The 12,912-nt window shown below is 42.4% G+C and overlaps 1 protein-coding gene across 14 annotated transcripts in view; it reads left to right on the forward strand.

Annotated features, from left to right (window-relative positions):
- Positions 1 to 4,099: 4,099 nt before the first annotated feature.
- Positions 4,100 to 12,912, forward strand: part of CADPS (calcium dependent secretion activator) — a 456,612-nt gene continuing 447,799 nt past the window's right edge. For all 14 annotated transcript variants that reach the window (XM_072720539.1, XM_072720526.1, XM_072720534.1 and 11 more), the window contains exon 1: positions 4,100 to 4,686. In XM_072720539.1, coding sequence (XP_072576640.1) covers positions 4,237 to 4,686 — 450 coding nt within the window. In that variant the 5' untranslated portion in view covers positions 4,100 to 4,236. The remainder of the gene's footprint in view (positions 4,687 to 12,912) is intronic.

A 12,912-nucleotide genomic window follows, 5' to 3' on the forward strand; every position in this document is an offset into this window, starting at 1 on the left:
AACTCTGCTCTTAAGTGGCAGAGGCAGAACTGCCTAGGTTGAGAGCCCAAGCATTTAACTTGACAAAGGCATTCCATAAGGTTTATATTTCTTCTTTTTGGTGCTTGTGAGCTATTTCTAAAATTTTAAAAATAAAAGAAATATTGATTGGAGAGGATTATGAGATGATTACATCTAGATAATATGAAATTTGGTAGGAGGTTTAAAAAAATAATTACCGAACTATCTTCTAATAAAAAACACACAAAAACATTAACATGGCCATTAAACTCAGTGTTATTTGATTGTTATATGAGTGACATACAAGAATGGTTGCTTTTCGCCAAAGCATCTATCAGTTGCCAATGACTCCGATATTTCCTCATATGTGTCACCTTTTACACGATCACAGCAAACACTTGAGAGGAGAATGGTCTAGATGAGAAAACCTTGGGTTAATGTTTCAGTTGTTTCTGTTTCCTCTGGACTTTACTTTTAGTGGGTGGGGTTTTTAAAAATTGATGTTATAACTTCTGCTTTCATGATATGGTCTCCAGATGACTGACTAAATTGTATTCCATCACCTTGAGGTTATTCAAGTTTCCTACAAAGCAGAACTGGAGGTAGGGGTAAACATGCAAGCATCTAAAATAACTTATTTGAGAATAATATATATACTTGTCTGTATCAGAATCTATGGTAGAGTATCTTTAAAAATAAGAACATGGGTGTTAACAAAAGGTGATAAATATTAAGATCCTTTGGATGTGTTCTGGGATTACTTTCATTCTTGTTCATCAAAATTTGTATCTAGGAAAGCCACGAGTCTTGGCTTAAATGTCTAAGGACTTCTGGTTGTCGTATCTTATCTTCAGCCGTAGTGAAGAGCTATAATATTCCCAAGGAGTTTGAATTAACTTTTAGCGAAGAAAAAAGATATCTTTGATACATGTACACTTCAAAAGACAGGAATGCACACCATTTGAAAAAAAAAGTAAAAGTATTTCTCATAAAATCTGTTTTAAGTCTCTGATTAAAAATTCATGGGGAGAAAAAAATTCATGGGGTGGGGGGACAGATTGAAAAGATTCTTAGCTTTAGCTAAGCAGTGTTACATTTATGTTTTTTTAATTTTTATTTATTTATTTATGATAGTCACACAGAGAGAGGAGAGAGAGAGAGAGAGAGAGAGAGAGAGAGAGGCAGAGACACAGGCAGAGGGAGAAGCAGGCTCTATGCACCGGGAGCCCGACGTGGGATTCGATCCCGGGTCTCCAGGATCTCGCCCTGGGCCAAAGGCAGGTGCTAAACCGCTGCGCCACCCAGGGATCCCCAGTGTTACATTTAATACCCAAATCATAGGCTTATATGACTAACAAAACACAGACAGTGAGTTTTGTTTTTTAATGAGTATAATTGGGAAAAATATCCCACATAATGCCAAAGGAGTTTGAAAAAATACAACATAAACATAACTTTTTTATAGCAATTGAGAAGTTCCAAATGGTTCTGAAGACAGAATTCATGGTCACTCTTTTCCCAGTGTCTAATGTGATAATACTTAAATGCCTAAGCTTACTTGAAGAAATATTTAACTGGTAAATGGCCTTTGTTTTGGCCTTCAAGATCACGCCCTCCTCAAATCACCATTTTTTCTTTAGATAATGTAATTCACTTTTGTGCCCTAAACATGATCCCTCCACTTGACCAAATGCATTATTATTTCAGGTTCTTCTATTCTCTCCGCTTCTCCCTCATCTACCCATACCCTACACTTTGTACCTTAAATGGTCCCTTGTTTTATCACTATGGATTTGCAAAGTACATTTTCCACTTGTAATATCTTCTTTGTCCACCATTCATTCATATGGTTCCTTCCTTTAAAATTTAACTCTCTCCTTTGAGAAACACAGGATTCTTTTCCATTCCCAGTTATTTCATTCATGCAAGCTTTTTAGCAGTTTACTAACTTGGATTTGTTGATCTGTTGCCTTGAAGTAAGTGCTGCCAATCTTTTTCACATGTTTATATTGTATCTCCCAAAGGAGATTATAGACTCTTTAAAAGAATGTTTTTTTTAAAAAATTCCATCTACCCCAAGCAGCTAGAACAATGTTCACTTTGTAAAAAGGTGCTGAATAAAGATTGTTGATTGATTGGCCTGCTGTGTTTTCTGTTCCAGGGAAACCAATAGCACATGATATGAACATCCTTTACTTCTTTAGAATAATTGAAAAGTGAGAACTGTACAACTGTAATAATTTCCACATTGCTGGATTATTTGTTTTAAATTGATACAGAATGTGTGATGACCACAGTAGTTATGTCCTTGAGGTGGGTATGGTGGTGAAGTCAAACATAAGCTTTACATATATAACTTAATTCAAAACCTCAAACAGAACTGTTAGAGGGACGTCTGGGTAGCTCAGCGGTTAAGTGGCTGCCTTTGGCTCAGGGCATGATCCAGGAGTCCCGGGATAGAGTCCCACATTGGGCTTCCTGCATGGAGCCTGCTTCTCCCTCTCTCTCTGTGTCTCTCATGAATAAATAAATTAAAAATCTTAAAAAAAAAAAGAGCTGTTAGAGTTAATCTGAAGATAAATGTTGTTTTTAGTCCCTTTTTAGCCCTCAAATTAATGAGAAAGCTTTGAGTATCAAAAGCCTGCAGTAAACCTCATGGTAAATTTGAAAATACATAAAGACAGCTGTGATGTAAACTTTAAATTCACGCTACATTTTTATAATAACTCCCACGAGTATCTAGGAATAATTCGAGCATTAGAAAATGCATAAATAAGGGGGTGGGGGGTGGAGGTGGGGGTGGGGGTGGGAGGAGGTGGAGAAAGGTCTCTAGATAGCCTAAAATCCAAGGGTGGCGGGTGTTGGTTTGCTTTCAATCCATCTGCGGGTTGCTGATTAGATTCAGCACGCTGGCCAGCTCCCTTGTCCGCCGGGTTTATTGGCCTAAGTGAAAGGAGCAGGGGGGAAGGAAGGCACCATCTGCTCCTTTAAATTAATAGATAACCGAGAAGCAGGGATGCAGACTCTAAGAGTCAACATATCGGATGTTGATGCCCGCTGAGTTCTTGGGGGAGTCTTTGTCTGATTTCAGGGTCCCCACTCCTCCACCCAGATCCTCCGGCAGCCAGAAAAGAGAAAGGGCTGAGCAACCAGAAACCCCATTTCTCCGGTATGCTGACCTCAGCAGAAAGTGTTACCAGTTCTTGCAACTGAAGACTATTCATCATAGCTTTTGCGGGGTAGACAAGGGCGGGGCTTCCACTTAAATAGTTTAGCTACAAGGTCCATACACCGATTCAAAATTTGACTCACTTTTATTTTAATGAGTGGGCGTATGTCAATCGCTGGAATCAAAGTTTATGCAGGTGGGACAAACCTGCTGCCAAGCCCCACAGCCCACAAGCCCCAGGTGTGAAGAAGCCTGGAAAAAGGAGACAAACTCTTTCCACGTATGGGATCTCACTGACTTCCTCTCCTCCTCTGATTTTAGCGTCTCCAAACAGACCGCCCACTCTTGGCTAACAAGAAGTCATTACTGGTGTGTGTCTCTCTTCCAATTCTCCAGGAACTTTTTTTTTTTGTCCGAGGGAGGTGAGAGGGGTCGAGGCAATGAGAACGGGGTATCAGGAAGGCAATTATTCCCCAAGGGGAGGAGGGGAGGAGTGTGGGAAAGCGTCAGGGTCGGCTCTGAAGCTCTGAGACTCTGGGCCGCCCCCCCACCCCCCCACCCCCCCAACCCCCCACCCCGCGCTCTCCGGGCTCCAGCCTTCTGCAGCCACCCTTTACGCAGCGGACACGGGAGAGTTAAGCCAATAAACACGTAAGCGCCGCTCCCTCCCCAATCGGCAAGATGCCTCTTAGGCTCTTGGCTGCATCGACAGCTTGCAACACTCGGCATCTTTTCTGGAGGCGCCTCCTTCAGCGGCTGCAGATGGTATCCGGCTGCGAGCTCGAGGCTCGCAATTGATTCTCCCCCTTGCCCACCTCGGGTCCACGGACGCACCTCTCCCTTCCCCTCCTCCCCTCGCGCTCCTGGGTCTGAGCCCAGCTCCCGATCGCCGGGCAGAGAGAGGCAGCAGTCGCGGCGGCCGAGGCTGAGCAGCAGCGCCCGCTCCCTGGTTTGGGGAGAAGCGCCCACCCGGGGGAGCCGACCCCCCAGCTGCCTCCAGCGCCCCCCATCCTTTTGCAACCCCTAGCCCAGCGCTCCGAGGACCACCCCCCTCCCCAGGCGCCACCATGCTGGACCCTTCGTCCAGCGAAGAGGAATCGGATGAGATCGTGGAGGAGGAGAGCGGCAAGGAGGTCCTGGGCTCGGCCGCGTCCGGCGCGCGCCTGTCCCCCAGCCGCACCAGCGAGGGCTCGGGCGGCGGCGGCGGCGCCGGGCTCGGGGGTGGCGGCGGGGCCGGCGCCGGAGCCGGGGTGGGCGCCGGCGGCGGCGGGGGCAGCGGCGCGAGCAGCGGCGGCGGGGCCGGGGGGCTGCAGCCCAGCAGCCGCGCCGGGGGCGGCCGGCCCTCCAGCCCCAGCCCGTCGGTGGTGAGCGAGAAGGAGAAGGAGGAGCTGGAGCGGCTGCAGAAGGAGGAGGAGGAGAGGAAGAAGAGGCTGCAGCTCTACGTGTTCGTGATGCGCTGCATCGCCTACCCCTTCAACGCCAAGCAGCCCACCGACATGGCTCGCCGGCAGCAGAAGGTAGGCGCGCCGGGGAGGCCCGGGAGCTGCGCCGGGACGTCGGCAGGCGGGCGGGGCGAACAATGGGAGCTGGCGGCGCAGCTGGCGAGGAGGAGCGGGAGCGGGAGCGGGAGCGGGAGCGGGAGCTGGAGGAGGAGGAGGAGGAGGAGGAGGAGGAGGAGGAGGAGGAGGAGGAGGAGGAGGAGGAGGAGGAGGAGGAGGAGACCGCGCCCTGGGGAAGGGGCTGCCAGGCCCCCCTCCGCGCCCCGAGCGCGCCTAGATCTGCAGGGGACCAGCGGGGGGCCTGGCCCTCGGCGCCGTGCGAGCCCACCTGGGAGCGCTGGGGCGACCGGCGGGCAGGTGCCGCGCTACGGCCCGGGAGGCGCGGGGGGTGACTTGCAGCCCGCGGCGCCCGGAGAGGCCTTGCTCGGCTGCCGGGCTCCCGGCACTCTCCAGCGGCGAGCGGCTGCGCTCAGCTCCGGGCCCGCCTTCCTGGGCGTGCGCTCGGCGGGCGGGGGCACCCGGCAGGTGGGGGCACCCTCGGCCCGCGCAGCCGAGAGAGCCGCAGGGGCAGGCGGGAGAAAGCCAGCGGGGAAGGCGAAGCTTCCAGGCTCGCCGCGAAGGGCGCCCTCCTCCCCTCGTCGGGGTCAGCTGATCCCCACTAGGGTCGTCTAAGGGTCTCCGGGCTCGGGCTGATGCGCCCCCCCCCCCCCCCATCCCTCATCCCCTTCCTCATTGGGAGCCAGGGCACGCCCTCCGCTCCCTCGGCCGGGGTCAGCTGCTCCACCTTCCTCCCTCTGACCCTCTTCCCTTCCCAAGGTGACTTCGCCGCCACCTTCTGGCTCTCCGAGGCCCTCCAAGCCCAGCCGCTTTGGGCTTGATAAAGTGCAGCTGCAAAAAGCTTCGCAATTACAAGCATCAAAAGCTTTTTGTGTCTGAGGCTGGGGCAAGGCTGAGGACTGCCTTTGATGTGAGAGAGAGAGAGAGAGAAAAAAAAAAGTGCCTATTTCTAAGAGCTGTTCTCCAGCCAGAGGAAGGAGGGGGAAGGTTCCTGCAGGATAGGGCAGTGGCGGGATCCTAAGAGGAGGTCAAGTCCCCGGTTGGAGTGAGTTAGTGAAGAAAGTCAGCATTCCGTGGCCTCTTTTAAGTGAATTTGCCAATTCTGTTTTGAAAGAATAGCCAGGGATGCCCCCAGAGGGACAGTTTCTTAAAACAGTGAATTTCTTGGTTGCTATCACTGAAGACCGAATTCCATGCTGCTGTAGTAGTGTTAGGCTTTCCTGTATTCATCCACCCTTATCTTAAGTGAGCACAGCTTTCTCTGTTTGTTTTGCTTATACGTGTACACACACCACCCGGCACTGATGATTTATTTCAGCTATTGAAAGCCTGGTTACCAGTTTTATTAAAAATACAACTCATTTCCTGGTTAGGGAATTGCAGGTGGGCTACACCACTTTTTGCCCCTCCTCAGTGGCCCCTTGCTCTTTCAGCCTCTGTTGACTACGGTAGACAAAAGTATCCTCAGATCATTAAAAGTTTTTGGATTTTCTAGTAAGGTTGGGTGTTGGGTTCGTGTACAGGGCCTGATATTTCAAGATTCAGCTTAGAATTATGGTGATTGTGTCTTCAAAATCTATTAATAACAGCACCAAACAGAGATGTCCTATTCCTTTGGCAATGAAAACTGTTGTGATTTAAAGGGAACATATAAAACAAACTTTATCAGCCATAAGGCTCTAGAGCTCTGTCCTTTAAATAGAGGCTAAAATTCAGCACTGGAATAGGGAGAGAAATCCGTTCTCACAGTGGCCCATTTCTCCCTAAACAGAAACTTCAATCACCTGAAAAGATCATCATGAGACTAAGTTTTTCTGGTCTGATGGCATGTTTTACCCGAATCGATTCAAAACTGTGGTTTTGAGGGGCAAGTGGGCTCGGTTTTTACACATGACCTTAACATCAAAGAGACTACAGGACAGATTGATAACACTGGCATTTGGTCAAACTATTTTTAGTTATTGCAGCAAACTAGTGCTAAATGCATAGTGGAGCAAAGCTGCCTCAGGGCTGTTGGCTATGCTGGGAAGCTGAATATCTCTCTCCTTATTACGAAAGAAAACCAGCTTTTCCATTTCTGTATCTTTAAGTTTTTAATGTCTTTCTGGAAAAGAATGTTCTACTATCTTTCTCCCAAGTTGAAAGCTTGGAACTTTGATGTATTTTTTTTTCAATGGGCAAGCGCTGAAAGTGACAGAAATGTTTGCATAAACATTGTGGTTAAATTTAAGTCTAACCAATAAGATTGATAAACCAAAATTAGTCTTGAAGAAATATAAACTGGCTGTAAACTATACACAAATTTATAGTACAATAGAAATGAATTAATTAGAAACAGCTAGAGGAAAAATGATGTATATGAAGGAATAGAGTGACATGGAGGGAGTCAGAGAAGACTGCCTGTGAAAAAGTTGCTGCATTGGGAAAGAGAAGAGTACGTATTGTCAAATCATCATGCTGTTCACCTTAAACTTACACAATCTTGTATGCCCCTTATACCCCAACAAACCTGAAGAAAATATAATATTGTGCCGAGTATAATACACTTTATGAAACTAAATGGTTATGCCATAACACTAGCTGCAGTTTTTCAAGAACCTGCTATGTGCAAGGCACTTCACGTAGAACATTTTTTAAAAATAAGCTTTATTTTTTAGGAGAGTTTTAGATTTACTGAAAAGTTGAGAAAATAGTACAGGAAGTTCCCATATGCTCCTGTCCAGTTTCCCCATTTAATATCTTCTAATAGTATGGTACATTGTTAAAGAGCCAATATTGATATATAGTTAACAAAAATAGGTAGTTTATTGAAATTTCCTTAGTTATTACAGTTGTTTTTTTGTTCTTTGATCATTTTAAATTCTCCTAGCTCTAACAGTGTAGGAATTACCATCTTCATTTTCAGAAGAGAAAACAGACTCAGAAAGTTTTATAATTTGCCTAAAGCACTACTTAGGAGAACAATTGGAAACTGAGACATGGGATATTCTGATTTCAAAATCTGTCTTTTTAATATGTGACACTGGCCAGAAATAATCTAGAGAGAAAAATAGAGTCCCAGCATCCTGACAGCATGTCAGGTGTAATCCGCCCCCCCCCCCCCCCCCCCCGCCCCAGGGTTTCTTCTCTTTCAGTTGAGAGAGCTCTGCATCTTTCCTTTCAGTACCTATCAAAAAATCAACACAGGTAAAATGGACGTTTAGGTATTAACCTCATAAAAAGCATGAAGGAAAGAGATGGGCTATTAGCTGGTAAATCACAACACCAGACTTGTCAGGCTTTCTGTGTGATTCAAGCTGAAGCTTGAAAAATAATAAATAAATAAGTAAGTAAGTAAATAAATAAATAAAAAAAAGTATTTTAACCGAGAAGAACAATTAGAAAGGAGTGGAGGGAGGAGGCACCATTACTGGATCATTTTGTTAGTTTATTTTTTTGATTCCAAGTTTCCTGGGGAAAAGAACGTCTGGTCATTCATTAATCTTCCAGTTACAAGAAGGGACTTTAGACTGTGTGAAAACATATTTTATCATTTACAGGTATACTTTTCTTATACTGCAGTGAATCTAAATATAAAATGCTAGTAGTGATAATTAATAGGCAAAACAAATATCTAGCCTTCAGACTATCACAGTATATGTTTCAGCTGCTCATAAACGACAATTTGAAAAACGATTCTGTGCTTTTATTTTTCCTCTTTTGTCATAATGGTAAAGTGAATTACCTAGAAGTTGGCATGGCAAAGCTGTGCCATATGTTTCTCAATTATGTAGTAACGGCGATGAGTGGCTACCTCAAGTGAACTAGCTACTTATAGACGTTACAGAGGGAATGTGAAAGTAGGCACTATAAACAATACTGTGTAATATTTAGATTGACGTGACCAATCTTTTAATTGGTTAGGAATTACAATGTCTGGATTATAAATGAATATGCGTGCATATATACTTTTGTGTAGCTCTATGTCTGTGTGTATGTATATGATGAGGGACAGGCGTAATCCTGAAATCATGTTTCTTTTATATGAACTCCTATTTCATTCAAGAGGACTATATGTGTAGACCAAATGTGTTGTAAATTCAAGCTACTCATTTCTCTGTGATTCACCTTATGTCTTGCCACGAAATTATGGCTAATGTTGAGTCACTGTTGAGCCATAGAAATTTTGCCTTTATTCATTCACTTATTTGACTCTGTGAATTGTGATCATAGTTCAAAAGCCCATACCTTTCCTAAAATTTAAGACCTGGTCCTAGTTAACCATAGATGTGCATGAGTGTAGATATATATTTTAAATCCATAATAGTGGTTCATCCATTCAGATATGCTTTGAGACATTTGGGTTAGCTCTACTATTCAAAATTCTTAAGAGCTGCCTTGTCAATGTAACATATGATTTGGATTTTTAAAAATAAGTGTTCTAACCTTTTGAGAGAATGAAATAGTTATTAAGCCAGGATTCCTTCAAAAAGAAATTGTTGCTCTCTCTTCATCAGAAAAAGAATTGAAATCTTTATATATGCTTTTTGGCATTTTCCTCCCAATCTCCTTGGTGCAATGGGCAGGAACTGTTTTGAACTACTACCAGCAGAAAAATTCTGAAGATGAAGAATACCGGGAAAAAAATATATATATGGGAAGGCTCTTGCCTTATTACATTCTTGGAATATAGTCACGCTTCCCTAAAACTGGACTGAAGAACAAAGGAAATTAAATCCTTCATTCCTGAAGAATTGTACTGTGTATAGGGGTAAAAGTCAAATGATTCATAGATCTTTCCCCTACAAAAGCAAATTTAGTATCCAATCATCGGCTATTGCATTAAAATATAATCAATGTTTGTGATTTGGGGCCAAGTTTCTATACAGCTTATGCTGTATAGAATGATTAAGAGAGTTCTACTAACTTACAACTAAGTTTTAAAAAGATGACTAGTTACTCCTTGCACCAAGCACTCTCTCTCCCAGGCTTGGTTGCAGAACCAGAAGATACCTGTGAGATATGTCCCTGATTTGGGGAGCGTATGTTCTAGTTTAGAAGTTAACATATACACCTGTCAAATAAGTTGAGAATAACAAAGGGTTTAATTGTAAGATGCTGGTTACAAATATTAAAGTATAGGGAAAGAGAGAGTGTGTGTGCATGCGTACACACAGGATTGGGTATAATAGTAGGGAAAATCTTCATGGAGGAAGTAGACTAGGGTTAGGTCTTAAAGAATTTGTAAGATTTGTATCAGCCTAAGGAAAGACAGGTATCCCAGTCTAGAGAAGAGCATATGGTAGCAGTAATGTGGAAGGGAGCCATTTTTTGTGTGACAGTGGTAGTCCAATTCTTTTGGTTCCAAGTTACAAAAACCCAACTCAAGTTGGCTAAATCAAAATGAAAACAAAGGGGATAGGAAAGATTTATTGGTGTACATAATAGAAAAATATCCAGTGCCAGGTGACTATAAGCATGGCTGGATCTAGAAGGTTCAAATAATTTCCTTGACAGGATGAAGAAAACTGGATGATGAAGAGAATGTGTGTGTGTGTGTGTGTGTGTGTGTGTGTGTATTGATATTTTTACATTCAAGATAAGGTAGTGTCTTCGAAGAATCTGAGACAAATCAAGTTAGAGTTCCTTTTGTCCAACTAAATTTTCAGATGAAGCGGTGAGATCTTAAAAGTTTATATGACTACAAACTACATGAGAGCTTGTAAATTGTGACCTGTGAGCTAAAAGTGAACCACAGGTATATTTTGTTTGGTCTACAATACCTTTTCAGTTGTCAACATTTAAAACTATGAACTTATTTCATCAAAAAATGTGTATTTCTGGCTTCTTTTATAACTGGAAGATGTGTAAGTGGAGGTTGAGGCTGAGTTTTTATGGGCTTGCAAAAAGCAGTAGAAATGACTACCAAGCCATCATTTAAATAATGAAATGTTGAACACTTTTAACTAAAATTATGCTTGTTCTAAGATGGATACCATATACATCTGGATGGTAGGACACTGATTCTTGCCAACACCATCTATTCTTGCCATTGTTGCACAGATATTGATGGTCTGACCCTGGCCCCTGTAACACATCCAAGGAAGGATCTGGAATTTGGAACTCTGTGTTCCTTGTCTCTGGCAACAGTTTCCTTGTTAGGATCAGATTTAGTTTCTGCAGAATTGGAGAGCTGATGATCAAAATTACCTTGCTATTTTTTCATTTGTCAGTCCAAGAATGTGATAGAATTCCCTGGTATTAGCCGTAAAGAAGGGAGGATGAAGTCTGTAAATGGTTTGAAGTCTTGTCATTGCACTTGACATGTGATGGACAGTGAAGAACATTAGTTAGGAACATAGGCTCAGAAACTTGAACCCCTGGGTTTGTTCCCTGGCTGTACCCTAAACAACTGCCTCTGTGATTTTGGGCAACTTATTTAACCTCTGTCGGACTCAATTTACTCATCAATAAAATGGATATAGTAGTGGTACCTTCATCATTGGTTCTTATGAAAATCAAGTGAGATGATACACTAAAGCTTTTAGAACAGTGCCTGGCATGTGGTAAGTGCTATTTAAGTGTTCTTATTATTGTTAAGTTGATATGTGTTATTTTTATCTGTAAAAGGACTGAGAAAGTTAATATATGCAAAGTACTGACCATAGCAAGCCTTAGATTCATTATTGCTGTCATCATTGTGATCATGATCATTATTGACATGATAAGGAGACCTGGATAGCAGTGGTTACCATTGTAGCATCATCTACAGAATAGATGGGGTTCAGGGTACAATATATCTCTATTTCTCTTTTAATGAAATACTTCACTAACTCTACAGGTCATCTGTCTCTGATTCAAGACCCTGGTCAGTTTTGTAACCTGGTGACTATGTGACCGTGGGCACATTATCCAGTCTCTTTAAGTCTTAATGTCCTCACCTATTAAGCAGAGGAAAATAATATTGAGGATTGCAAGGAAAAAAAAAGTTAATTGCTTAACAAGTCCTTAATGTGGAGTAAATATTGAGCAAATGTTATCAGTAATAGTAATTCCTGCATTTTTGTCCACCAAATGTCACCATATTATTTCATACTACAATAACTTTGCTCATGATATTCTTTATTATAGAATGTCTTACCTTTCTTCACCTGATTTGCTCTTGTTCATCCTTTAATTAAGTCAGGTGTTATCTCTTTTGGGAAACTTTACCCAAATCTAAATCGTTTCTCAACTCCCTAGTCTATTTCCACTTTACTCCCTGTATATTATATTTAAATTACTTTTTATTTGTATGCCTCTCTCCCACTAGACTGTAAGAACTCCAAAGACAGGCACCACATTTACTGTTCTTTGATCCCCCATTTTCTGAAAACAGTGGTTGGCACAATGTAGGTACTTGTAAACATTTAGACGTGAAATTGCACACTGATGTTTTCTTTCCTAGGGAACTTCTAAAGAGAGGAAGTTAAAGAATCTTGAAAACAATTCACCTCTCTTTTAGGTACAACCTGTTTACTTTTATAAAAGTTTCCCCGTGAAAAACATGAAAAGCATACCAATTGCTAAATGGTTTCAAAATAATTTATGTAGCAGAAACATACTATTGATTACTTCCTGGTTTAGCTTGTTTATACCAACAATGGATACATTTTGATATATTATGAAGAAGTGTCTTCTTTTAAAGACCATAGTAATTATGAATTTCCTGAAATAACTGAATCACATTTGAACTTGAATCACTGTAGGACCTATTTAAGTAGCCAACCATTAAGTCAGAAAGAGCCAAAATGAGACCTGAATCTCCCTATTGGGTATATGTTCTTTTGTAGTTTTATTTGATTTAACCCTTTCTGAAAAAAAAAAAAAAAAAGAATGGGAAGTCAACCACATGTTAGTAAAAGTTAGGCTTTTTAAAATATTATCAGTCTCCATGTTGCCAAAGTTATATAATAGAATCTATAAGTTGCACATGTTTAAATACAAATATGAATTTCTCTACTTTTATTCTATCATGGAATTTGGGGACCATTTCACTCTTATTGTAAGTTATCTTACAATCAGTCTTTTCTGAGTGTATTAGAATATAAATAAATAATAACCATGGTGTTGTATACTGGATGTGATAATAATAGGATGGGTGTGAAGTATCTTTAAAAAGGTAAAACTGTTTAGGTATGGATTTTTCTGATGCTTTTCACTAGTCAA

This window comes from Vulpes vulpes, chromosome 9, assembly GCF_048418805.1.
Source record: "Vulpes vulpes isolate BD-2025 chromosome 9, VulVul3, whole genome shotgun sequence".
NCBI lineage: Eukaryota > Metazoa > Chordata > Mammalia > Carnivora > Canidae > Vulpes > Vulpes vulpes.